The 27,824-nt window shown below is 44.2% G+C and overlaps 1 protein-coding gene across 2 annotated transcripts; it reads left to right on the top strand.

The window, feature by feature from the left end:
* Positions 1-27,824, top strand: Hmgcs2 (3-hydroxy-3-methylglutaryl-CoA synthase 2). 2 transcript variants are annotated; one of them, XM_052179655.1, is made up of 10 exons: positions 1-169; positions 10,675-11,129; positions 16,089-16,214; positions 16,960-17,124; positions 17,374-17,539; positions 19,000-19,170; positions 22,348-22,454; positions 23,333-23,458; positions 24,214-24,325; positions 25,987-27,824. In XM_052179655.1, the coding sequence occupies exons 1-9, from the start codon at positions 66-68 to the stop codon at positions 24,318-24,320; spliced, it is 1,527 nt and encodes a 508-aa protein (XP_052035615.1). In that variant the 5' UTR covers positions 1-65; the 3' UTR covers positions 24,321-24,325; positions 25,987-27,824. The 2 variants fall into 2 exon arrangements, with proteins under 2 accessions (XP_052035615.1, XP_052035616.1); XM_052179656.1 differs by having other exon boundaries at positions 24,214-24,329.

Genomic DNA, 27,824 nt, shown 5'->3' with positions numbered 1-27,824 from the left:
CCCACAGTCGCCGGGCATCTCTCCCAAGGGCTGTGGACTGCTGGCTTTCGGTTGGTACCTTAGAGATGCAGCGGCTTTTGACTCCAGCTAGGCGGGTCCTGCAAGTGAAGAGAGCAATGCAGGAAGCCTCGCTCGCGCCTGCTCACCTGCTCTCAGCAGCGCAGCAGAGGTGAGTGGCCTGCTCAGAGGGTCTACATAAATCACTCGCAGACAAGCACCGTGGGACCAGTAAAAGGCAGGCAGCGGACCTGTTGGAGAACTCACTAGAACCTCAGTCAGAAGCTGGAGAGGCTTGTGCTCAGTTACAAACAAGTTAGCCTCATTTCTAGGCAGTGCCGGTCAACTGCTGAGCTGGAAGTGTCTAAGTCAGAGGTTCTCCACCGTCCTAATGCTGCAGTCCTTTAATACAGTTCCTCATGCTGTGGTGACCCCTAACTATAACATTATTTTCATTTCTGCTTCATAACTGATTTTGCTACCGTTATGAATCTTCATGTAAATATATGGTATGCAAGATGCATTTTCATTGTTATACATTGACCCAAAGGGGCAAGGATCCACAGGTTGAGGACCATTTCTCTAAGCCCAAGCCTTTGATGCACTTTGTTTAGGAAAAGCAGCATCCTTTCCTCTGCTGGCTAGAGCAGGCAGCAGACCTCAGGATCCTGTAGCTGCAGGGGTAGTTTAGCTGCTTGCTGTAGTTCACTGTAGCAAGATCTAGTGTGGAACAGAGAAGAAGCTGTGCTTCTCCCTGCTTCGGTTTTGTGAGATGAAATATGAAAATTGTGTGTATGTTTCTCTCTCTGCGTGTGTGGGTGGGTGGGTGGATACATGTACTTGTGAAAGAAAAACATGCGTGCCTTCTTTCTTTGTAAACGCCCTTCCGTCGTCTGGTCCAAGTGACCGTGGTTGCCCAGAGCCGATGGGACACATCTGGGCTTCCGGCTTCAGGCGCCCAGCTGTTCCGGTGCTCTTTTCTCTTTTTCTCTTCATCCACTGAGCTCAGAGTCCCGAGGCTTCCTTTCTACTTACACCCATGAAAACTGAGTTTTTAGGGAAACTCTTGCTATGGTGTCCTCCTATGAAAGCCCTTTAACCTCCTGATTTACTTTATAACCCCACCACCATCTCCACATTTCCGCCCCTTGCAAAACCAGAATTTCTTTAGAAGATTCCAGCTTAGACTCTAGCTTCCTTCGTTTCTGTTTGTGAGGAAGTCATGGACATGGTTTACTTATTTCAGGGCTGGACAGGGGTGACCATTTCCCAGTCTCTCCCTCTTTTTTTAAGACAAGGTCTCCTTGTGTAGTCTTGGCTGACCTAGAACTCACAATGTTGACCAGGTTGGCCTTGAACTCACAAAGATCCACCAGCCTCTGCCTCCAGAACACTGGGGATAATCCCAGTAGTGGCATGTACCACCTCGCCTGGCACAAACCTTTCCTACATGAAAGTAGGCCATTACCCAAGAGGCAAGCCTCCGTCCTCATCAACACTCTGACTTCTTTGGTTCATGCTCTGGAATTCTTACTCACATTTCCTGTCTGGTTCCCTCATGGTTAACCCCAGTGCTCGCTGCCTGAACTGCTAATGTTCCTTATAGATCACCTTTTCTCTTAAGCAGTGGTTCTCAACCCTCCTGATGCTGCGACCCTCCAATACAGTTCCTCACAGAGTGCTGGCCCCCAACCATAACTTCATTGCTACTTCATAACTGCAGTTTTTTTTACTGTTATGAACCATAATTTGAATATCTCATGCACAACCCTCAAAGACATCAGGACCTCCAGGTTGAGAACTGCTGCTATAGGGGTCTACCTCTGCAATGCAATCCACATCAGCTTTAAGTCTTTCCCAGAATAACCATCTGCTTCCCAGCCTGAAATTAAGAATCTGGAACTCAAGCCGGGCGGTGGTGGTGCACGCCTGTAATCCCAGCACTCTGGGAGTCAGAGGCAGGTGGATTTCTGAGTTGGAGGCCAGCCTGGTCTACAGAGTGAGTTCCAGGACAGCCAGGGCTACACAGAGAAACACTGTCTCAAAACAACAAATCCAAAAAAAAACAAAACAAAAACAAACAAAAAGAATCTGGGACTCAGTGTTTCTCACCTTAAATCTCCCTGCTCCCCACACACTCTCCTCTGGGAAGGTTCCCTAGCTTGCTCATGCATCCCTACTTTGTCTTCTGACTGCTGTGGCACATGTGCCTCTCAACCACACTTTAAAAAATGGAAACAAATAAAAAAGGCTGACCTCAATGTAGCCTCTTCCATAAGGCCTGTCTTCTCCGTCCACCACAGAGAATCCCTGCTTCCTCTGTACCGTGTGATTTGCCTGTATCTCTTTCATGGTCTTACCTCCCCTCCCCCACCAGTCTAAGGATGTTGAGAGCCTTGCCCTCTTTTCTGTGAAACTCCTTCACATAACCACACCCTTCTCTGCATGGTGCCCAGCATGGATGGTTCGCTGTGACCCCATGGGGAAGCAGGCAGGATGGTGTGAAGTGAGGAAGGGCGTGGTGTAGATTCTCAAGCGTCACAGCAAGAACAAGCTGACTGAAAGTAAATGCAGTGATCATCCCTTAGAGGGAGCCCAGGATGAAGAGGGCGCTCTCAACCAAGTGCCCACGCACCAAGCACGCCTGCTGCTTCTGGAAGCCTCTGTGCACTGCTTGTCTTTAAGACTCTGAAACCCACACCCAGAAAATCTCTACCACAACAATATGGAGAGTTACAGGCTCTCTGACCTTCTTCCTGAATCCTGTCTTTCTGTATGGGAACACAGAGAGGGAGTCTGTCCAGAGGAGGCAGAAAATGAACCTGCCACGTTGGCAGCACCAAACATGAGCTAACCAATTAGCTCCTGCTCTTGGGGACTCTCCCCCATAAATATTTGAAAGTTCAAACTCCACTTATTTGGAAGGCACCGAATAAATAAGTTCCTCTTCTCGTCAGAGGCTGAGGAGCCCAAATCGCTCTGCTTTGGTATGTTGTAATGATAGGATGCACTTTTGTCTCACAGGGATCCTAAAAAGTGACTTTCTTGGTGGGAGAATTGGGGACCCCTGGAGATACAAATCAGGAGAAGCTCAAATCAATATGAGTCTTAGCCTCTGTGGTACAGAAAGAGCTTGGAAAGCCGGGTGTCTAAGGCAACCTCTAGACAAGAGTATTTCTAAAACAAGAAATGCTGGGCTGGGGAATTTCTGAGCTGGCACTCCTGCTGTGTTTATTGTGAAGAAAGATTCAGACACCTGCCTCTAGGAGAGGGACTTGCAGCTACGAGGGGAAACTGCAGACTTTCACCAGTGGAGTTGGGAACTTGAAGTGAAAGGTGGAGACACTGGAAAGAAAAACTTCTCTCTTCTACTGACCCATTTTCTCCATTGAAAATAGTGCTTTCTGTCCTCTGTGCTCCCACAGGTTGGCCTGCCCCACTGCCCAAGGAGCTATAAATTGCTTGCTGCTTTGTGGGCACAAAGGGTGTGTGTCTTATTCTATGGTGAGTCAGCTCTGCATGAGGAGTATCCAATGAATATCGAGAGTCCCAAATCAGAGGAAAGCAGGCAGAATGGAAGATAGGGGAAAACTTCCTTCAAATGGAGAGAAATAACTTGGGCTGTTGGTGCACATTTGCAATCCCAGCACTCAGGAAGCTGAGGCAGGAAGATCGTGAGTTCAAGGCCAGCCCAGCTTGGGCTAACACAGTGGGACTTTGTCTGGAAACAAGACAAATATAGCAACAAGTGGGAAAAGGATTGGTTTGTTCTTGTGCAGTAAAAAGAAGAGAGAGGGGATAAAAAGAAGTCCACTGTAAAAGCGAGTCGAGGTTTCTAAATGATTCGGAGGGTTTATGTAGAAAGCAAGTATTCGGATAATAAAAAAGGGATGGAGCAGGGAACAGAGCTGAGCTGAGAGAGGGCTTGCACCATTCTGAAGGGAAAGTTCTGTTTTTAAAGGACGCACACAGTAACTGTTGTAGGGTGTGGTGTAACATGTAAATACACATATACGTCATGCAGTGATGCGATTGGCTCATTTATCCTTACAGACATTTACCATCTCTGGGTTGGGTGCATTCAAAATCTTCCCTACTTGCCACTTTAAAATACTCAATTAATTGTTGTCGATCATAATGACCCTGCTGTGTCATAAGGCATTGAAAGTGGATGTGGTTCAGTGTGATTGTCTCAATGTCCTGAGTTCGTGTCCTGCGTTCATCCCTAGCACGATGGAAAACTAAACCAGACCTTATTTCTCCCATGCAGTTGTATTCCTACACACATCTTCTCTCCATCTTTTTCCTGACTCCTTTTCTGGGCTCTTCTCTCACTACTCTGGTGTCTGTTTTAAGATCTTAGCTACCACCCCATGGTGTGAACAAGAACATGCAGTCTTTGTCTTTCTGGGCCCCAATATATGTCTTATTCATGTTGCTACAATGACAAAATTTAATCTTCATGGCTAAATAATGTTCCATCATGTACATATATCACAGTTTGTCCACACACTCATCTGTCAGTGAGCACAAAGGACTCTCTATCAGTTATTGTAATTAGTGCTGCAATAAGTGTGCAAGACGTCTAATCAGTTTAGTTCCTTTGGGCATGTTCCCAGTATTGGGATTAATGAATCATATGGTAGTCCTGCTCCGGATTTTGCTGGTACTGCTGTACTATTTCCATGTGGCTGTATCAATTCTCATCCCTGTCGTCTCTGTATGAAAGGTTCTCCTTTTTAAAACAAAATCATATGTGAATGTGAGCCTGTGTGTAGGTTTGTGCGCCATGGTGCACATGCCGAGGTCAGAGGACCATTCGCAGGAGTCTTTCCTTCTACCATGTGTGTTACTGAGACTCAACATGGGTCATCAGGGTTGGCAGCAAGAATGCAGGTCATCAAAAGCGCCTTTCTCCACAGAGCCTTCTATCTCTTCAGCCTCAAAGCTTCCTTTCTGTGCAGCCTCCCTGCATGTGGTATTTTTGTAGTGTAAACCCACCCTAACTGTGGCGAAGCTGCACCTCTGCTCTGCGCCTCCTCCCTGATGTGTGACTTTTAGTGTTCTCAATTTGTACATCTTCTCTTGAAAAAAAAAAAAAAGGTTGATTCAGGCATTAGCCTGTTTTAAAACAGAAATATTTGAACTTTCGTTGAAGTTGTTTCAGTCCTTGATATATTCTGAGAGTTGTGCCCTTCAAGTGAACAGACTGGGACCATTTTCTCCCACTGGAGGTTGTCTCTTGATTCTCATATCATTCAAATACCCTAAAAAGTATTTGAAGGGCTAGTGAGATGGGTCAGTGGGTAAAGGTGCTTGCCACTAAGTCTGATGGCCCGAGTTCAATTCCCAGCATTCATATTGTGGAAAGAGAGGGCAGACAGCCACAGTTACCCTATGATGTCCATAGCATGCTGTTGTGCTCACACCATACGTATATAAGTGAATATGTAAACAAATAAATAAATGGAAGTAAATATAAAAGAAGGGAAGCTGATGTGGAGGGTCATGAACTCCAGGTTGACCACAGCTCCACAGCGAATTCCAGTCTAGGCTACATAGTGAAATCATGTCTCAATCAAATCAAATGAAATTAAGATGAATCTCTGCCAAGATGAACATGCCTCCTGTATGCTAATCTTCTAGGAGACTCATGATCATAAGTTCTGCCTTTGGGTTTCACTATTGTGCCTTAATTTTCATAGAGTGCAAGACAGGGTCCAATTTCTACTGTATGTGGATACCTAGTTCTCAGCACCACACTTTGCAAAGGTTCATTTCTTCAATGTGTATTCTTGATACCTTTGCAATTTATAAGTAAATCGGCTTTATAAGGATTTAAAGTAAATTGACTGGATATGGCAGTGTGAGTTTATTTCTAAGTTCTGTATTCTGCTGTGCTGCTCTATGTGTAAGGTTTTTCTTCAGAGCTGTGCTGTTTGAGTTATTATAACTTTGTAGTGTGCTCTTGTTTTCTTTGAGGAGGCTTCTGCTGTGTAGAATAGGTTGACCTGGAACTTGCTAGGTAGCAGAGGCTGGTTTCCTCCGCACAACCGTCCTCTCAGTCTCCCAAGGACTTGGGTGGCAGGTATGCACCTCTGTGCCCAGGTTTGTTCCCTCTGAAATCAAGTATCCTAACACAGCTGGCATCTTTGTTCATTTTTATAAAATTATCATTGGCTGTTAATCATCACAGATTCCAAGGCTGCTTTTTTCCTCCTTTTGTGAAGAATGTCGTTGAAGTTATGATACATATCCTGCAGAACCTGTAGTAGGTCATATTGGGGACCAGAGGCATTCTTTGTTTTCTCAAAAGTTGTGAGTGTGTGAGTTTAAGTGCTCACATGTGTATGCATGTGTGCATGCATGTGTGTGCACGTGGGTGCGCGTGTGCAAACACCAAGTGCCATCCTTAATCTCTCCCGACACTATATGTTGAGACAGAAGTTTTCACCGAACATTGAGCTTTCTGATTGGCTAGGCTAATGGGTGGCGAGCCCCAGTGCTGCTCTTGTACCCAACATACCAGGAAGTTTCTTGATTAATTAAGCTAAAGGGCTATCAATTTGCCTTTTCATTTCAAATTTTACTTCTGTTTCATTGTTCCTTTTGTCGTTGTAGTCTCTGCTTTGTTTATTTCTGCTCTGCTGTTTGTTCTTTCTTTCCCTCCGGTACCTTTGACTTGGCTCTTTTCTAGGTCCTTGAGTTGCATCATTAAGTTGTTTACTCATGATCTGTCGGATGTAGGCACGTTGCTGGAAGCTCCCTTCTAGGTGTGGTTTTTGCTTTATCTCATAGGTTTTGTTTGTAACTATTTCATTGACATTAAGACTGTTGTCCAGAAACAGTAGCTGTCAGGTGGAATATGCTGTTAACCTCTGTTTAATTCACTTGGTCTGTAGTGCAGATGAGCTGTATTGTTTACTTGTTGACTTTCTGTCTTAATGATCTGTCTATTGAGGAAGCAATGATGGTGAAGTCCTCAGCTATTATTGTATTAGAATGCTTTCCCAGTATGTCTGTAGTCTTTCTTTACATGGTTCATATTCTTACATTGAGTGTGTGTGTGTGTGTGTGTGTGTGTGTGTGTATTTCCTCTTGTTGAACTGATCCATTTAGCATTAGACAACAACTTTCTGCATCTTTCTACAGGCATTATTTACAATAGTGTAACTACTCCTGCTTGCTTTGGGGTTCTACTTCTGTATCTTTATCCATTCTATCGCTGTTGGTTTATGTGTGCGTGTCTTCAGTGAGGAAATGAGTTTATTGTAGAGAGTGTATCACCAGGACTTGGTTTTAGTGCATCCAGCCAGTTTGTAGCTTTTAATTGAAAGATTGAATATGACCATCTTTCTATTACATTTTGCCTGTCATTTATATGACCTGTGTTCCTTCCTTTTTTTTGTTCATTGCTGCAATTTGATGGTTTTCTTTTGTGAGAGGTTTCCATCTCTCCTCTTCTGTGCATCTGCTGGAGCACTATTAAGTTCTATATTCCCAGATGTCTTTATAATGTAGTCATCTTCTGTCACCTCACTGTAGAATTACTACACACATTCTTCCAGATGTAATTTGTTGATGATGGATGCCTTGCTTTCTCTTATCCTGGAAAGACGTTATTGGTTTGTCATCTCTAAAGTTAGCTTTGCTGGTTATAATATTTTTGGTTGGCAATTCTTTTCTTTCAGAAAGTAGACTATATCATCCTGTCCTGTATGGTTTCTGCTGGGAACTCTGCCATTGGTTCACTGAAGATTTCCTTATCTATAACTTGATATATTTCTTTTGTTATTTTTTGGAATTTCTCGCTTGAACTTTATTTATTTATTTATTTATTTATTTATTTATTTATTTATTGTGTGCATATATGTGTGTTTGTATACGTATGTGTCTGTGCCACAGTGTGTGGGCAGAGGTCAGAGAACAGTGTGTAGGAGTTATTTTTCTTTCCACTATATAGATCTTAGAGATTGAAGTCAGGTCATTGGGTTGACAGCATGTACTCCTACTTGCTGAGCCAACTCACCAGGCCTGTCTTGTAATTTAATAGGCTGTAGTGTGTCAAGAGACTCTTTCTAGGTTGGATATGTTAGAATTTGTTGAGCTTCTTGCATGTAGATATCTATATCTTTCCCAAAAATTTTGAAGTTTTTTGGCAGCTATGTTGTCAACTGTGTTTTCTATGCTTTTCTCTTCTTCTGAAACACACATCATGTGAAACCTTAACTCAATGGCACTCTGGGTAAGTCTCAGACTTTCTTCATGCATTTTAATTTTTGTTTAAATTTTTTTACATTGGGTTGTTTCGAAAAGCATATCTTCTTTATTACCAATAGCTCTATTTTTGCCTACTCATTAGTATTTTTATGACATGTATTATGTCATTTAGCGTCAAGAATTTTGCTTATTTCCTTTAGGATCTCTTCACTGTTCAATTTCTCATTCACATCATACACTATTTCCTCATTTAATTGAGCTGTCAGCACTGCATTCTTGTATAACTTCAAACACTTCTTTAAAATAATTATTTTTAATTATTTTTCAGGTAATTCACTGATTTCCTTTCCTTTGGGGTGTATGTGTGTGTGGCTGTCTGTTGCTAGAGTGTTTCTTTAGAGATGTCATGTTACCTTGGTTTTTCATGTATTTAATGACCATACATTGACATGAGTCGTTTTGGAGGGCTCAGTTTTCCTCTCCCAGTTTAGTAGACTGTTTTTTTCTTTCTTTTTTTTTTTTTTTGTTTTGTTCTGTTATTTTGTTTTTTGTTTTTGTTTTGTTTTTTACAATAAAAAGCTTTCTCCACATGATGTGTCACCCAGTATTAATTGGATAGACTGCATTGGGTTGGTGTTCTTTTCTAGTCCTACTGTAGATTCTCCAGCTCTCGTCAATGTTGAATAATGTCTTAGTGGCACAGAATATAAGAGTTGCAGGATTTTCATGCATCTCTCTTAGGAAAGGCAAAATTGCTAGCATTCTGGGTACAGTTGTTTGAAGATAAAAGTGCTTATCAGTTTCTATTGTTAATATGGGAACAGGGTCACCCATGGGCAAAGGTAGGCATGGCACACCATGCTTGTCAGTAGAGAGGATGCTATCAGTATCTGAAGTTTGCATTGGGGCTGAGGTATAAACAAGCATAGATGTGGTACCTACAAGAGATGGAAGGTCATGTATGATACCGTAAGCTCAAGAACAAGCTGTTACTCTGCCTCTCAGAGACTTGGTTGGGTGACTTTCTGAGGTAAGCATATCAACTAATTATTGAGGCTGGAGAAGGATGTCCAGGGCCACTTAGAATCTCAGAGATTACTTCTATGAACTAAGCTACTCACATAGAAGCTTTAGTGGGCAAGCTATACAGGTATGACTGTTTATCATTTGCTTTTCATGTGTTTCCTTGGAAGTAGAAATGGGTTCTTCAGACCAAATTGTTCAATTTAGGCTACCCAGATGCTTTCTAGGGGTGTATACATCTAAACATGTCACAGAAGTGGATTGACTAAGCTGCTAGAAGCAGTTATCTGGTTGCTTCATGGACCCTAAGATGGGCAGAGTCCCAAAATGGTCCTATGACGCAGGGGTAGATTAGAAAGGACCCAGCATGGCCCAGGCTTCTCTTTAGGGCAATTTGGTGGTGTATTAAGTAGGTAGTTACCCAAACCTGACTCGGGAGCTGCGAAGGCTGTAGAGACTTCATCAGCAAGCAGCATAGTATAAGAGGGGCTACTGGTTACTTCCCCCACCACCATCCTTCTCAATTAGTGGCACTCCCTAGGAACCAAACATTCAAATATTTGAGTCTATGGGGGCCATTCTTATTCAAGCCAACACTCCTGCAATCCCAATATTCAGGAGTAAAGTCGGGAGAATTTAGAATTTTACCCGGGGTAAAATAAGAGATCCTAACTCACAAAACCAAAGAGCCAAAACAATAATAAAAGACACACAGGTAAACAAAATAAGACAAAACAGAAAACTCTTAGAAGTTAAAATAATAAGCAGAGGAAAAGGTATAAAGTCTTTCCATTTGCTATGACAAGATACCATAACAGAAGCAATTTAAGGCAAGAAGCATTTATTTAGTTCACAGTTCTAGAGTTCAGTTTACTGTGGTGGGGAAGCCATAGTGACAGGAGCTTGAGACAGTCAGGAGTCAGAGGACAAGGAATAGTCATGCTCAGCTAGCTTCTTACTCTTTATACAATGCAGGATCAAGCCCCAGGAAAAGTACACCATTCCTAGAGAATGGTCCTAGCTATCTCAATTAGAACTATCAAGATAAACCCTCCTAGGCACGCATGCCCAGAATCTAACCTAATCTCAAAGATCCCTCACAGATGTGCCCAGAGGCTTGTCTTCCAGATGGTTCCAGATCCTAGCAAATTGGCATTCAACACTAATATCACACTTGAAAGTCTAGACAGACTACCATACAAAGAGTGTCCCATACAATACGTCTGTAGCTATGTTATTAGGAAAAGTATACTCTATGATGAGTGAAGATAAAAAGTGTAATTCAACAGATATAACTACTAAATTTTTCCTCACTTGATAACACACCTCCGAAACATAAACAATAATTGTCACGTTATTGTTGTTCTTGTTGCTGTTTTTGAAGTAATTGTCAAAAGACCATTAGTAGATTTACAACTGTTATTTTAACTACAGGTTTTCTACAATCCCTCCTACTCCCCTGGCCAAAACAAATACATGGCCCAAAGATGTGGGCATCCTTGCCCTGGAGGTCTACTTTCCAGCCCAATATGTGGACCAAACTGACCTGGAGAAGTTCAACAATGTGGAAGCGGGGAAGTATACAGTAGGCTTGGGCCAGACCCGTATGGGCTTCTGTTCGGTGCAGGAGGACATCAACTCCCTGTGCCTGACAGTGGTGCAGAGGCTGATGGAACGCACAAAGCTGCCGTGGGATGCTGTGGGACGCCTGGAAGTGGGCACCGAGACCATCATCGACAAGTCCAAGGCTGTCAAAACAGTGCTCATGGAACTCTTCCAGGATTCAGGCAACACTGACATTGAGGGCATAGATACCACCAACGCCTGCTATGGTGGCACCGCCTCCCTTTTCAATGCTGCCAACTGGATGGAGTCCAGCTACTGGGATGGTACGTGTTTCCAGGACATTACAGAAGTATGATTCTTAGTGTAGAGGCTGAAGCCTGCTTTGCTTCTCCGTTCTTTATACAGGGAAGGGAAAGCAATTTATTCATGTAGCTGCTACTATAACCCAACAAAACAGTGACAGTAGCCATGGAGAGAGGTGCAGCTTTAGGCAGGCTCTCAGGTAGCATGTTCATGTAGCCATTCATTTACTCTGCACAATGTCCTGTGGTGTGAGTTCTGTGCCTTGTAGATGAGAAGGTGAAGTAGCCAGCGTCTTGCATCTGTGACAAAACCCCTGGCACAAGCAACTTAAGGAAAAAGGGTTCATGTTGGATCACAGTTTGAGGGCACACAGTTCTTCATGGAGGAAACCATGGCTGCAGGAGTTAGAGACAGCTGGTCACAGGGCAGGAAGTAGTCCAGAGTGCTCCTTCTACTTCAGTTAGCCTAAACAAGAAACTCCTCCATAACACACCCAGAGATTTGTTTCTATCATGATAATACATCTCATCAAGGTGACAATTATGAGTAAATACCACACTGGTGTAGTGAGTATAGAGGTAAAACTCCAAACCAAATCCAACATGTCTCTCAGTGCTTAGTTCCTTTAGTTACCTTCCTGGGTCTCTGAGACAGAGAGGTATGTACACAAGTTTCTGTGGTCAAAATGGGCTGAGAGAAGCACAGGGTAGACCATGAACTGGTTATCTTCTTCTACAGTACCTGCTACTGAAATGCTGACTGTTGTTTAGCACATTAACACAGCTTTTGTATCTTCCTTACATCCTTCCTTACATCCGCCATGCTTCCTGCCGTGATGACACTGGACTAAACCTCTGCAGCTCTGTGTCATCCCCAATTGAATGTTTTCCCGTTATAAGAGCTGCTGTGATCATGGTGTCTCTTCACAGCAACGGAACACTGGCTAAGACAGTTGCATTACTGAGTGTGATTAGGTATTTAACTCTCGCACTTTTTCTCTTGGAATTTTCCTTGCCCTCTGGACAGGAGGTATCCCATCAATGCAGCCAAATGCAGCTTTGAAATCTCAAACCCCAGGCCCAGTGACACACTTCCTCCAACAAGGCCACACCTCCTAATCCTTTCAAATAGTGCCTCTCCCCAGTGACGAAGCATTCAAATTTATGAACCTCTCAACCTATGGGGGGATAGTCTCATTAAACTACCACATTAATCTCCTGGAGCCTCTGAGTTCTTGATTACCTTTGGGCCTTGGCTGTCTCTCTATTTACTGAGCTTGAAACTAGGCCAAAACACCTTAAAAATCACAGTGGTTATCAATTACAAAATAATTGTAAGGTTCTAATGTTAGCCATGGATGCTAGGTAATATATAGTCCAACATTCTTTGCTTTAAGTAAGTTGGCCAGGGCTGGAGAGATGGCTCAATGGTTAAAGTACTTGCAGAGCAAACTTGAGGACTGGAGCTTGGATCCCAGCTTCTACGCCAACACTGGGTGGGCATGGAGATCCACCTGTAATCCCAATGCTGGGAGAGTGGAGACCGGGATCCTTGGGGAAAGTTAATTAGCTAACCTAACCAAGGGGGCAAGCTTCGGGTCAGTGAGAGACCTGGCCTTACTGTGTAAGGTAGACAGTAATCTAGGAGGATCCCAGCATCCATCACAAGCCTCTCAGGTAGCAAGCAGCATGTGCACACCAGTACACATTCATGCACCTCCACACATTCAAGCACGCACACACACACACACACACACACACACATCAGTGTGTACACATGTGCACACACACAGGCACACTAGCACAAAAACAAAAGAAAAGAGACTAAACAATATTAAAAAAAAATGAAGGGGCTGGCTGGCCAACTCATTAGGTAAAGGTGCTTACTGCCAAGCCAGAGTTAGGACCCCAGAACTTCGGGGGTGGAAGGAGAGAACTGACTCTAATAAGCTCTCCTCTTCTTTTTTATAAGATATTTATAAATGAAGAAAAATATATTTTTGAAAAAAATTATCTTAAAAAAGCTGGAAATGGACATACGATGAAACTAACCAGACCCAAAGGCTAATCAACTCGGTGAACTTCTCTTCCATTAGAATCGCCTCTTGGGAGGATCCTGTGGATCTTCACTGTCCAATGTACTTTGATGCACTTATCCAGCATCCAAGCCAGAAACTCCATGACAGACTTAGAACTAAAAAAAAAAAAAAAAAAAAAAAAAAAAAGAATTAGATTTATACCTCATGGCCACTCTCCCTAACACTTTGCCTTTTTTTGGTCTCTTTTCTGCATGTTATTGTTTCCCACATGCACTTGGCATGCACATGTACAAACATTAGAGGCTAAATTCTTTTTGAAATTATGTGACCTTGCTTAATATTAGACATTTTACGTCCATCTGTTTTTCTGCAAATGTTATGATTTCATTTTTCTTTAGAGCTGAATGGTGTTCTGTTTTATGTACTCAAAGATTTCATTATCTGCTCAGCTGTTGAGTGCAATTAGGATGATTCCAATTCTTCACTATACTGAATAAAGCAGCAATAAGCACGGGGTGCAAATATCTCAGTGGTGGGGTATGGGGGCTTCTGGGTGTGTGCCCAGGATGGAATAGCTGACTCATATGTTAGTTCTGTTTTTAATTCTTGAGAAATCTTCAAACTTATTTCCACAGTATTTTTCTGTATTGTTTTCAGTATTATTTCTGTATTAATTTGAGTTAATTAATTCACCAACACTGAATAAGGGTTCCTCTTTCTCCACATCCTCTCCAGCATTTGTTGATAGCCTGATTGATGATAGCCATTATGACTGGGGTGGCCTCAAAGTTGTTTTAACTCACATTTGACTGATGGCTAAGAAAATAGAATGCTTTTAAAATAATTATTGGCCACCTGTGTTTCTTTTTTATCTTGTTGAAAGTGTCTCTTCAGTTCATTTGTTGATTGAAGGTTTTGTTCCTCTGGTGTTTAATTTCTGCAATGGTTGGAAAAAATATGGATACTGGTCTACTGTCTGAAGTGTAACTTATAAAGATTTTCTCCCAGGCTGTGTGAATATTTTCAGCCAACTTAAAAAAATTACACAGCTGTTTTAAAAATGAGACTCTTATAAATGAAGGAAAATAGCTTTTGGTTGGTTATAAGTATTGTAATCACTTCTCAGTTTGTCTTTTGATTTTTGTCTCTGACAGAAGGTTTGGATTTTACAGTTAAATTTAAAGTGATTTTCCTAAATGACATCTAAGTGCTGAAATTTTCACATTGAGAGTGAAAAGTAGATATCTAATAATACAAAAGAATCATTTATTCTTCAATCATGTGCATGTACAACATTGTCAGGAAAACGCTAATATTTTTTCTTGAGGTTGTTACAATTGCTGAAAGGAGGCCCTTGAACATCAATGGCTGTGATTTGGAATCCTGGCTTTCAAAACTTTATCTTACATTTAATAGCTGTGTAAAATATTTGTGACAAATATTTTAAGTTTTGGGGCTTCGGTTCCTTCCGTCTGTTGGGAGGGGATCACTGGGCATGTAGCTCAGTGGGAGAGTGCTAGCATAGCTTGCTCAAGGACTTGGTTCAATCAGCATGGCCAAAACACAAGGGAGAGGGGCTTACTGACATTTACTATAGGGTCCTATGGTTAGGATCTGGTCAGAACAGGGTTTGAATTTCAATGTCCATATCCACTAGGCCAGTGGTTCTCAACCTTCCTAATGCTGCAACACTTTAATATAGTTCCCCATGTTGTGGTGACCCCAACCATAACATTATTTTTTTGTTGCTACTTCATAAGTATAATTTTGCTACTGTTAGGAGTGTAATGTAAATATATGATATATTGGATATCTGATTTTCAACCCCCAATTGTTTGATCCTCAGAGGTGTTGCAACCCACGGTTGAGAACCACTGCACTAGGTGAGTTCCTCTGGAGGCAGCATCTTCAGCCATGAACGTTGGTGCAGTTACCTACATCTCTGGCGTGTTTAAGGATTATTTGGGGATCATGGGTATTCAGTTTGTGTTTAAATGTTAATTTCTTTCCTGATGCATTGTCCTTCTATTGTTTAGAAGACATTTGAAAATGTAGGTGCTGTTAGTTGGTTAGTACAAACTAAATTATTTCCACAAGTGCCAGTTAACAAAGTTTTAAGCAATTTTAGAAATGGAATTCAGGTCAGGCAAGGCAGTACAAACCTGCTATCATGTCACTTGCTGGGGAAGGAGGAGTTTGAGTTGGAAGCCAACCTGGGCTACGTAATGAGACTCTGTCTCAAAAACACTAAGAACAGGCCTGAAGAATGCTTCAGCAGTTACGAGCACTTGTTCTTGCAGAGGATCTGGGTTCAGTTCCCAGCACCCACATGGTGGCTCTCAACCACCTGTAACTCCAGTTCCAGAGAACTGAACCCCTTCTTTGTGAGGACCAGACATATACATGGTGTAGATACATGCATGCAGTCAAAACACTTATACATACAGACTAAAAGAAATCGAAAAGGTAAAATTTAAACCCTGAAAATAGAAACAAAGTAAGATTATTTGACAAAATAACTAATCGCAGGGATCAGCAATATGGCTTAGTGGGGAAAGGGGCTTGCCGCCAAGCCTGATGACCTCAGCCCCGTGTCCAGAACCATGTGGTAGAGACCTGACTCCCACAAGTTGTTCTCTGACTTCCACATGTGCTAAAAAAAAAAAAAAAAAACCACACATAAAAATCAACATAATTTATACATATGATTCTGAGTTAGTGAACATTCCAAAGCTAGGCTGTGGGAACCCTGAGCATTGAATTTATATTTCAACTACAAATGGATCATGGATTTCACTTGAGTTTATGTGTAATTTTTTACTTTATTTTTGATCTGGTTCCATCGAGTTCCAGTCTATAAAACTGTGCTTGGCACACAACAGGCCCTCACTCTACTCTGGATTTGGCAGTGATGTCATGATTGTCCTTTCTGTCTTGGCAGGTCGCTATGCCCTGGTGGTCTGTGGTGATATTGCAGTCTACCCGAGTGGTAATGCCCGCCCCACAGGTGGTGCTGGGGCTGTGGCAATGCTGATCGGGCCCAAGGCCCCTCTAGTCCTGGAACAAGGTTCGTAATAAGCATTCCCAAGAGGCTGTGTGCCCTGCAGTCATGTCATTGATTCTCCTCCCAAATTGTAATGCTCACTACTCAGGGCTGGGGATGGTGGTGCTTACCTCTGAAAGTCTGGCCTTGGGGAGTCACTGCTCAGGGGGAAGAGAGAAGCCAGAGTTGGAGATTTCATTACACACTGGGATAGCACTGGGGTTGGTTCGTGGAATGGGTGTGGCAAATGCAGGTGAGAGACCCTAGGGAGTCTCAGTGGAGCTAACTGTGAAAGAAGAAACCGGGACATAAAGTGAGACTTGGAGAATTCTGCCTTCTTGTCTAGATTATGAGAATCCCATAACGTGTGAAGAGAGAAATACAAATCTCACTTCTGTAAAACCAATAATCTGGGGCCTGGTGGTGGTGGGTGGTACATGGGAGGCAGAGGTAGGTGGATCTCTGTGAGTTTGAGGCCAGCCTGGTCTACAGGGTGAGTTCCAGGAAAGCCAGGGCTGTTATACAGAGAAACACTGTCTCTGTGTAACAAAAACAAAAAACAAAACAACAGCAATAATAGTAATAATATTAATACTACTAATAAAATAAGTAACTACTGTTCTTTGACTCTTTGGCTATGGGAGGGTACTAAAAAGGCTCTGACGTGGGTATAGGTGACAGAGCAGAGGAATCTCCCCTCTGTTCTGCTCAAGGAAGCTTGTGTAACATAGAGACTGCACTCTATGGAGCATTCTGTGTGTCTCTCCAGGGCTGAGGGGAACCCATATGGAGAACGCGTATGACTTCTACAAACCAAACTTGGCCTCAGAGTATCCACTGGTGGATGGGAAGCTGTCTATCCAGTGCTACCTGCGGGCCTTGGATCGATGCTATGCAGCCTACCGCAAGAAGATCCAGAACCAGTGGAAGCAAGGTCTGAGGCTGGGGGGCGGGGAAGAAAGTGGGGCTCTGTTCCCACGGCCGGGAGTCTTCTTTCCCCTTTCCCTGTAGAGAGTACTTACTAATGCCTGAGGAACGATCGAGAGCGTGTGTAATGGGATGAATGAGGGAGCCTCCAGTGTGTGTGCTGGAGGTAGGAACCATCTCTGGGACGCCGAGCCCCTTGGCATCTTTAAATCTGGGCACGTGGGACCTCAGTGGCTCATTGCCTTTTCTTGTCTAGCTGGAAACAACCAGCCTTTCACCCTGGATGATGTGCAGTATATGATCTTCCACACACCCTTTTGCAAGATGGTCCAGAAATCCCTCGCTCGGCTGATGTTCAATGACTTCCTGTCATCCAGCAGTGACAAACAGAACAACTTATACAAGGACCTAGAGGCCTTCAGGTGGGTCTTCATTAAGAGGAGGGAAGCTTAGGTTTGTGGAGGGCAGGGAAGGAGAGGGCTCCCTCACACCTTGGATGTAGACTTTCCTTCTAGGAGAAGCAGATGGCAGCCCTCCAACACAGCAGAAAGGATGCTAAACCATTCCTTCAACAGAGGGATGGGGTAGGATGGCAGGGCCAGACCTGCATGGGGCTCTTGTGTACTAGTGGAGGAAAGGAAGGTAAAAAGAAAGAATGAAAGGTAAGCAGGGTGTGTGATACAGTTTTTGTGTGGTACAATTTTGCTGGAGTCCTGCTCTGGAAGGTCCAAGGGACATAGATGTGGCATCAGCATAAATGAAAGAAATGATCACCAGCGTGCAGTGGTCCACCTCAGACCTTGCTTCCTGAATAGCTTGAGCCTCTCTGTATCTATTTCATTTCAAAGTCATAAAGCATACAAGTTCTGTTTGCTTTATGAACCTGTTCCAAGAAGGTAGACAATAATCCCCTGAATGTTTTTTTCCATAAGGTTCTTTCTCATACACTTTATTTTCCCTAGGCAGGTATTTAATCTTATGACCTCACAATTGAGCACATCTCTGTGACCATTGTGATTAGCAAGCTGTACCTCAAACACCTAGCTTATAGCCCTCACACCAAGTTTTACAAGGTTTTATCTGAATCTATTTTGCCAGTGTTCATGTTTCTGTTACAGCTAAGCTAAGATGAGGAGATTGAATTTGTTGGCACAAGATCTGCTTGACTCTTGGCTGGCCTGTTCTCTTCTCTGAAGTGCTGGAACCTATATAGTTGTTTCTCAACGAAGGCCTTCATGTTCATGTGCATTGCTTAACATCCCTAATCTATTCTTGCAAGGGCTGCTTTCTGAGTCAAAGCGAACTATGTGCTTTTCTGAGAATAATTATGTATAATTTCTATTTTGTTCTTCTTAAAACATTTTTGGGGTTTTTTAATTGCTTCAAGTATCATCTCAATTCCATCATATGTTTTCAGTAAATCCACCTTGGGATCATACAGAGATTTCTATTACACCATTGCCATATCCTAGAGGAAAGGGATCACCTCAGGGCCAGGCCCAGGAAAAACAGCCACAGCAACAGATTCTGTCACATTGGTTCTTACCAGTTGTACAGGGGCTTCTGCTGGGGGGGGGGCTTCCCATGAGGAGAGCCATTTGCAAAGCACTTAGACCCCATTCCCTGGAGCAGAGCCGTGGTTTCCACCATGACTTGATTTTCAGGTTTCTGATGGACTGTGAAATATGGCTAGATGCCACAACAAGAGTGTGTGTGAATGATTTCTTAGAATGACAGGACTGTCGCTTTGAGCTCTTCAAACGTCTGAGTGTTGTGATTTTTAAAAATGCACCCCAGAATTTTCTCTCCAGAAGTGCTCTCCTGCCATATCCCTGGCCGTCCCTTGTCAACTCTCATGGGGACATCTTCCTCTGCCTCACAGGGGTCTAAAGCTGGAAGAAACCTACACCAACAAGGATGTAGACAAGGCTCTTTTGAAGGCCTCCCTGGACATGTTCAACAAGAAAACCAAGGCCTCCCTTTACCTCTCCACAAACAACGGGAACATGTACACCTCATCCCTCTACGGGTGCCTGGCCTCACTTCTCTCCCAGTGAGTACTGCCCCGGCCTGCCTGCTGGTTCTCATCCATGAGCTGACAGCCCAACCATGCTTGGCTTCTCTTTTCATTTAAACGTTTGGTTTGTTGAGAGGTAGACTTTTACAATAAAGGCAGAGAGAAAGGATGGATAGGAATATTACAACTTGTTTCAGAGGTGGTTGGGGACAGATTTGCTGGCTGGGTTGAACTTCTCCTGTGTGAGTGTATATGTTGGGAAAAGTGCAGGATCCACCCAGGCAGTGAGAAAATGGAACTTGGGCCAATGTTTATCTTGTCTATTTAACATCTCATTTAATGTAGCGTGGTAGATTTTAGGGGCTATCTTTAGATCCTATAATGAGGTTCAAACCTATTTACCATGTATCTTGAAAAATAGCTCCCCAAATCTGAATGATCCTTACTTTCTTCGTCTTTAAAGTATTTATATAACAATGGGTAACCTATCTTTTACTAATTTTTGGGTCCTTCTTTCTTCCTTCCATCACCATACTTTTTCTATCCTTTCAGTCTTCTAACACTAGATAAGAAAGGAAAAGAGATAGAAAAGAAAGTGGGTGATGTCATCAGTGGACTGCTTCCTGCTGATTAGAAGCACCGAGTTCCTTAGGGCAAGTTTGATCTCTGCTGTCAAGATATCTAACTTCTTGTTTTCTTCTTTGTGCATGACTACTTAACAAACTATGACCAAAAGCAACTAACCAACAGCCAACAACCCAGCCTGCCTCTTAGGGCCGTAGCATTTATATACCCTCTGAAAAGTCCCCAGAATTGCAAATGTTACACAGTCACAGAAACTATCTGCCACTGGCAAAATCAAACCCTTGCTAGAGCACAAGGCAAATCATAGTCAGCTGCTGTAGACAACCTGAAGCAGCCCCATGTTCCATACTTGGGATTAAAATGAAAAACATGTTCTTATAATATTTCTGTGATTTTTAAAGAAACCACAATGTCAATATATATATATATATACATAATTTGGTAATTCCACTGCAGCTTTTCTTGGACCATCATTTAGCTACCTCCTTCTCCTCTTCTTTTTTTTTTTTTTAATAACCCGTGAGTCCAATTAGTACATTTTTTTTAAAGATTTATGTATTTCATGCATGTGGGTATATTATCGCTGTCTTCAGATCCACCAGAAGGTGGCATCGGATGCCCATTACAGATGGTTGTGAGCCACCATGTAGTTGCTGGGAATTGAACTCAGGACCGCTGGGAGAGCAGTCACGTGCTTTTAACCATTGAGCCATCTCTCCAGCCCCAATTGGTACTTCTTATGTCACATATCCATTGGAGCAGTGCATCCTACCATGGGCCACACCCCTGAAGAAAACTGACTCCCCTCCCTCTGCAGCCATATCTACAAACAGCTTCCCACCTACTTAAGAGTGAGGTGTCAGAAGCCTTTTCTCTACCCGTGGAGGAATGTTGATTGGCTTGACTTTATGCAGGGAACCACGCTGCTGGGAGTTCGTGAGTGTGCAAAGGCCCTGCCACGCCCAGGAGACACTATTTTGCACCTGATTTCTGAATTTTATCATCTTTCTTCCCCCTCATCTGTGATGCTCCCTGCGCCTTGGGTGTGTGATACCGATGTAGTCTCTAACAGTGACACAAGTGTTATCAGAGTGACCACATCTTTCTAATTGGATTTAAGGCCATCTCTATAGAAGGGAACTAATGCCTGGTATTGTAAACCCACCCAGGGACACATGGCTGGATAGGTCATAGGTCCTAGAGGAGAAACTACTATTACCTTGCTAAATAAACACAGTATCAAATTGCTTTCTAAATATCTATCCTTATATTGATAGGTTAGTGAGGCTCACCCCTGATCAGGGAAGGTTTTCCCCCAGTGGATAGTGATCAATATAGAGATTAACCGCTGGTCAGAGCAAGAGAATAATTAACTATGGAATGTTTTCATGAATATTGCCTTAAAAATTATAGCGCTCAGAAAAATGCTCAACTGCTAGTTATTTCTTCTTTATTATTATTAGATATTTCCTTTATTTACATTTCAAATGTTATCCCCTTTCCTTGTTACCCCTCCGAATACCCCCTATCCTATCCCCCTCCCCTTGCTTACCAACCCCCCTCCCACTTTCCTGACCTGGCATTCCCCTACACTGGGGCATTGGTCCTTCACAGGACCAATGGCCTCTCCTCTCACTGATGTCTGAAAAGACCATCTTCTGCTACATATGTAGCTGGAGCCATGGGTCCCTCCATGTGTACTCTTTGGTTGGTGGTTTAGTCCCTGGGAGCTCTGGGCGTACTGGTTGGTTTATGTTATTGTTCTTCCTATGTTGCTGGAAACCTCTTCAGCTCCTTGGGTCCTTTCTCTAGCTCCTCCATTGGGGACCCTATGCTCAGTCTATTGGTTAACTGTGAGCCATAGATATTTTGATCCCCCTTCTAAGAAGGACCAAAGTATCCACACTTTGGTCTTCCTTCTTCTTGAGCTTCTTGTGTTCTGTGAATTGTATGTTAGCTATTTCTTTTACTGATTTTCCCATTTTTGTGGTGTTTATAAGGGCATATTATATAGAAAAGACACCTATGGGTGAATTTGGTCAAATAACTGATGGGGAGATACTCAGAAATCTGAGTCAGGGATATGGGTGTCAGGCAAATGCCTGTAATCCTAGAACTTTGGTGACTGAGGTAGAGGGACTGCAGAATTCAAGGCCAGCCTGGGCTACATAGGTACATCACATATACATGCACGCTCACGTGCACACACACACACACATGCATACACACACACTACACACACACACACACACACACACACACACGATAACTTGCTCACTTGAACACATATACACCCACAAAAGCTGAACCATTGTGGTTAACTTGGAAGCCCTGAGGGTGAGTCCACCAATTTAACCCCCTGACCACACCTGAAAGCATCTTCCCTTACAGTTCTGTCTTCCTGTTTGGGGCTTTTGTCCTTTTGGCAGAACTTCTGGTCCCATATCTGGATTCCACCTGCCTTTGAATTCTACCAAAGGTCCCTCTGGTTAAGAGTGCATGGGGCACATTTCTAGCTGCATACGGTGGGAAGGGTGAGATTAGACTAACACTTGGGAGCTTTATCAGAAATGCAGAATGCAATGCTGACATGGCCTTTCTCCCCCCACCCCCACCCCCCGCCCCCAGCCACTCTGCCCAAGAATTGGCTGGCTCTAGGATCGGAGCCTTCTCCTACGGCTCAGGCTTAGCAGCAAGTTTCTTTTCATTTCGAGTGTCCAAGGATGCGTCCCCAGGTGAGTCTCATCTCATATCAAGTACTCCTGAACAAGGGCCATTTTCTGCTAGAAGCCGCCTTGTGCTTCATCTTGGCTGAGGTAGCTGTCTTGACAGAATTAAATTGTGATTAAGAGCAAAGAAAACTCCTGCATTGTGGGGCCAGGGTACTGTGGAACAAGAAGTCAGTCCCAAGAAGGAATGGGGTTGAGTCGTGTCCAATCCCAGAAATCTTGTTTCAAGAGCAGTAGGAGTGAGGAACACTCCTTCCCTGCCCCAGGTCTGCATGTACCGGAGCACAGAGTCCTGAGCCCACACCTTTGCCCCACCAGAGGAGGTCACTTAGTTGCATCTGGGTTAAACTTCCCTTCTCCTTCTCCGTATAAGGTCATGTCTAGCAAGCACTTGGAATTCCTCTTCATGCAAATAAGGCATTCCTAACACCTTAGCCCTGGCCACTGTACCCCAAAACCTCTCATCACTCCCCAAAGGTTTAAAAAAAATGGACCTGCCTCTTAAAACACTCACCTGTCACCTGAGATCTCCATTACCCACTGCCTTCCTGCCTCCCACGTCCTCCTCAGGATCTGGTGGCCATAGGGAAGGGTCAGGGAAAATAGAACCCAAAGGGCACTGCAGAAGGTCATATATGTGAGCACTTCCTCAGCTGTAGCAAAGGTAGATACAAGGAAATCAGACAAGGCAAGAGGTAATAGCTACCTAAAGAGAAGGTGATGGATCTGAGATATCAGAAAGTGTCTGTTGATTGTTGTAATGACTGCTGTGATCAAGATCAGGCAGCTAAGTACCATGTGGGGGCCCTCCAGGCCCTGACTGCCTATTAGCACCAGAGATACTGACTGAGGGAAGGCTTAACAATCTCCCTTTTGCTTCTCAGGTTCCCCTCTGGAGAGGCTGGTGTCTAGTGTGTCAGATCTGCCCAAACGTCTAGACTCCCGGAGACGCATGTCCCCTGAGGAATTCACAGAAATAATGAATCAGAGAGAGCAATTTTACCACAAGGGTAAGAAAAGGGACAGGAAGAGAGAAGAAAGCAATTTACCCAGGATTCCATGCCTGTACCTTGGAGCCAGGGGTTTATCAGACAACCAGAATGAGCCAAGGTCACAATTTTTATGAGATGTGATTGAGAGTATTTAAAAATTTTTATTTCTATTTTTTAATTTATTTACATTTTAGGTGTTATCCCCTTACGGTTTTCCTGTCCCCCCCCCATCCCAGAACCCCCCCCATCCCCCTTCTCCCTGCTTCTATGAGGGTGTTCCTCTACCCATCCACCCACTCCTGCCTCTCCACCCTCGATTCCCCTACACTGGGGCATCTTAGAGCCTTCAAAGGACCAAGAGTCTCTCCTCCCATTGATGCCTGACAAGGCCGTCCTCTGCTACATATTCAGCTAGAGCCATGTGTACTCCTTGGTTGACAGCTTAGTCCCTGGGAGCTCTTGGGGGAGGTAATGTCTGGTTGTTATGAGACAAGAGCTTGACCCACTGAGCCATCTCCACAGTATGTCATACAGTACAAGTTCTAACAGCCAGGCAGGACTCAAGTACCAGACCGAAGACGACAGCGTCTCTGGTCCTTCTGTATGGTCTTATAAAGTATATTTCAGGTGGTTCCCAGACCGAGGCAGTGCACTTCAGAGCTGCACAAGTACAGTGCAGACCTTACATCAGTCTGTAGGCATTCTTATTACTGTGTTCTTCCATGCATGCCCATGCCACTCTTAGTAAGTACTCCTTTTTCTTTGTCCCACAGTGAACTTCTCTCCACCTGGAGACACAAGCAACCTCTTCCCAGGTACCTGGTACCTTGAACGAGTGGATGAGATGCATCGCAGGAAGTATGCCCGGTGTCCTGTTTAATGGAGGCGAGTGAGTTTGTAGGGTTGGGTTAGGGTACCAAGGCCTGGGGTCTTCCTCTGAGTAGCAGATGCAGCTCTGAGTCTATAATCATGTCGGGTGAGGCCATAGCTTAGAAAATGCTCATGGGGAGGAGTCACAAATCATGATCTCCAGAGCAGGATGTGGATGTGAGGGGTCTCTGCCCTAGAGTTCTGGACTGTGACGTCAGACTTCTTTGTGTATGTTAGTCCCCTAGAAGCTTGAGGGAAGCTAAATCTGAACCAACGAGAGAAAGCAGACAGCAGCAGAAACTGTGACATATGGCTCCAAAACAATGACCTTGGTGACAAAGACCAACAGCGCCACCAGTGCTGTGCACTTGGGAGCTGGGAGATTCCTAAGGGCGCTGGGCGGTTTGAGTGCCTTGGCTGGAGGGAGCTTTAGGGTGGGTGTGGCCATGTGACAATTCACATGTCACAGAATTCCTCTTGGGGAGAGGCAGTGAAGCTTGGGAAATTCCTCAGGATGAGGATAGGGAGGAAAGAAGAGGACTTGGGGATAGGAGACAGGGAAGGATTCCTTTTGGCATGTCTTTAAGGAAAGTCGAGGGTTCAGAGGTGCCAGCTTGTAAGTCATAAGCGTGGATGTCTGTTGTGGCACATCTGTCCAACAGATGAACACAATGCAAGTGCAGGAAGCAATTTCTTTTATAGTCCCCAAATCTCTGTAGCGTCCCCATGCTAAATGAATGAGGAAGGACAAAAAAGGTATAGCAGAGGCAGGGCACACGGAACGGAAGGAAAGATGTCCACAAAGAAAGGAGAGGCACAGGCAGAGTACAGGACAGGGCACTAACCACTGTCCCCCACCAATGGGACAGTTTCAGCTACCTGGCCCTCTTAGTGAGGCTGCTCAAGTGCTGGAGCCAGGATGTCAGGGATGAGGCAAAGCCGTGAGAGTTGACCAGCCAAGGATTCAGGATGCGGGTGAGACGGTCTGGTCAGTGGTCCTCTGAGGAGACTTGCTTGAAATATGGTTCTTAGGGGTAAGTTAGAGGCAAAGAAGGGGCCTTTAAATCCATCGAGCTAGGTCAGTCGTGGGATGCAGAGAGATAACAGGCTGGGTGATAGCTCACATATTTGAGGCCAGCCTGGGTTACATAGTGAGTTCTAGACTAGCCAGGGGTACAGAGGGAGACCTTGCCTTAACAAAACAAACAAACATACATACAGACAAAAGCAAAACAAACACAAAAAAACAGACAAAAAAAAAAAACAGAAAGAAAATAGGTTTTTGAAAGTTGATTTCCAGTTCCAGACCTTTCTTTCCTAAGAGCCAGATAGCATCATGCTACAAAGAGGGAACAGGACTCTCGAGTGCCAAGGCTGAAGGTGACGTGGAGTGCTTAGGTTGATGATACTGAAGTCTATGGAGCCACTGTTCAGGCAGCCCGCCCTGCTCTCTCAGCAGCAGCAGAGCATGTGACATGGTCCTGCCTGTGTCCCTCCCAGTCTTGGCTCCTGTAACACTGGATGATAGGTTCCCCAGGTGTGGAGACTCGGAGCTGGGAAGTCAGTGAGGGTACCAAGATCTCATAGAGCAGGGGGCTTATATGCATAGCACTGCTTCCAGCAAGGAGCAAGAGCCCAGGGGAAGTGATGATTGACTCTGTTTCTCCTCTCTACAGATCCACGCAACAATTCTTCCGGGAAGGAATGTGAGCAGAGCTGCTACCCCAACGGTATCTGCTTAAGATTCCACCCACAGCAGTAAATAGACACAGTTGCCCTATAAGATCTGCTCTGCGGTGAAGGGCCTCCCTCTGTGAATCCTGGGTGACTCTCCGTGACACAATCAGCCAGTGCCACAGGCTCATGCTGCTGTGGACCAGAGCTCCCTGTGAAGAGGAAAATGAAAGAAAGGGGAGACGCCGGCCTGCAGGGATACAGATCTTTCTCCATAGCCAGGCAGAGCAGCCATTTGTTATGGACTGAGCTATTATAGTTTAGGCTTGTTTCTTAACGTTTCCTGAGAATTTCTAAATTTTGTATCTTGTTCAGAAATAACATATGACAATTAAAATGAGAGAAGAAATGACTTGTATTTTCTAGAAGGCAAGACCTACTCAGAGGGCTGGACTCTCACCTCCCCACCCCAATAAGTCTCCACAATTCTGGGCAGTTCTTCCAAGGACTGTGGCAGATACAAGGCAAATGACTGGCACGGAGCACCCTACTTCTTACTTCTCTTTCCCAGACACCAAAGCCAGACGGGGCCAGCAGGGCTCAGTAGATCAACCCCCCTTGACATAGGTGGCCAATGTTACCTAGACAAAATTTAAAGCAAAATCCATAAGGTTGGCCAGGCATGATCATGCACAACAGAAATCTCAGCACTTGGGAAGCTGAGGCAGGGCTGAGTTCAAGGCCAGCCTGGATTATGCTAGGAGATGTTACCAAAACAAAAGGTGGTGGTAGGGGTGCACACCTTTAATCCCAGCACTTGGAAGGCAGAGCCAGGCTGATACCTGTGAACTTGAGGCCAGCCTGGTCTACAGGGCAAGTCCCAGGACAACCAAGGCTACACAGAGAAACTGTTACAACAACAACAACAACAACAGAAACAACGACCCCAAAAGGATGAGGCAGAAGTAGAATACTTTCTACTTTAGGTAAAGAGAACACAACGTTTCCAGGGTCCTCATAGAACAGCAATGGCTTAGGATCGTGAGCATTGAGCACAAGCGAAGGAGGAAAGAGGGCAGGGGACGGATAGGAAGGACAAGGGGTTCTAGTCCTTCATTGTCTTTTAGAAAAAGCTCTGGAAAGAGGTTCTGTTGAACCTTCAGGGAAGCCAGCTGGCTAAGGAGCCTCTCTCTCTCTCTCTCTCTCTCTCTCTCTCTCTCTCTCTCTCTCTCACACACACACACACACACACACATGAAATGAGGTGACAGTCTTGTCACACCACCACCAGTAAACCCGGCAAGGCCCAGGTTGAGCAGCTAATCTAGCACCAGCCCCTCCTTAGTGTGTGCACATGCACGTGAGGCCTTTGATCTTCCCGTGATTTGTTGCAGAACCATGCTCCCTTCTTAGGTCACTGCAGTGGTGTCTGTCTACATGAAAGAAAAGCCAATGTTGCCCTGGTTCAAGACAGGGACACAGAACCCATGAAGTGCTCTCTGCAGGGTCTTGACAGGACCTCCCTTCTTTGTGTCCCGTTGTTGGGCTCTGGTCTTCCTCTACCAGGAGTCATATGGATTCAACTAGGGATGATCTCAAAATAACACTGTGGGGCTGGGAAGATGGCCCAGTGAGTTAAAGCACCTGCTACTAATCTTGACAACCTGAGTTCCATCCCTGGGACCCACACAGTAAGAGAGAACCGGTTCCTGCAAGGGTTCTCTTGGGGTCACTGTTTATAGTATAAAAAAATCAAGTCCAGCCGCCTGTCCCCAAGAGGCCACCTGTGCACTTTGGCATGCAAGTGTTCTATAGCTCAATAAAATGCATTTTTAAATTG

This window comes from Apodemus sylvaticus, chromosome 4 (assembly GCF_947179515.1).
Source record: "Apodemus sylvaticus chromosome 4, mApoSyl1.1, whole genome shotgun sequence".
NCBI lineage: Eukaryota > Metazoa > Chordata > Mammalia > Rodentia > Muridae > Apodemus > Apodemus sylvaticus.
Note: the sequence above shows the minus strand (reverse complement) of the source record. Positions and strands in the feature narration are given on the sequence as shown.

Coding starts and splice junctions, on each gene's coding strand:
- Hmgcs2 (XM_052179655.1), top strand. CDS start 66: ATGCAGCGGCTTTTGACTCCAGCTAGGCGGGTCCTGCAAGTGAAGAGA. Junction 17,540..18,999: donor AAGGACCTAGAGGCCTTCAG/GTGGGTCTTCAT, acceptor TCTGCCTCACAG/GGGTCTAAAGCTGGAAGAAA. Junction 22,455..23,332: donor GTCCAAGGATGCGTCCCCAG/GTGAGTCTCATC, acceptor TTTGCTTCTCAG/GTTCCCCTCTGGAGAGGCTG.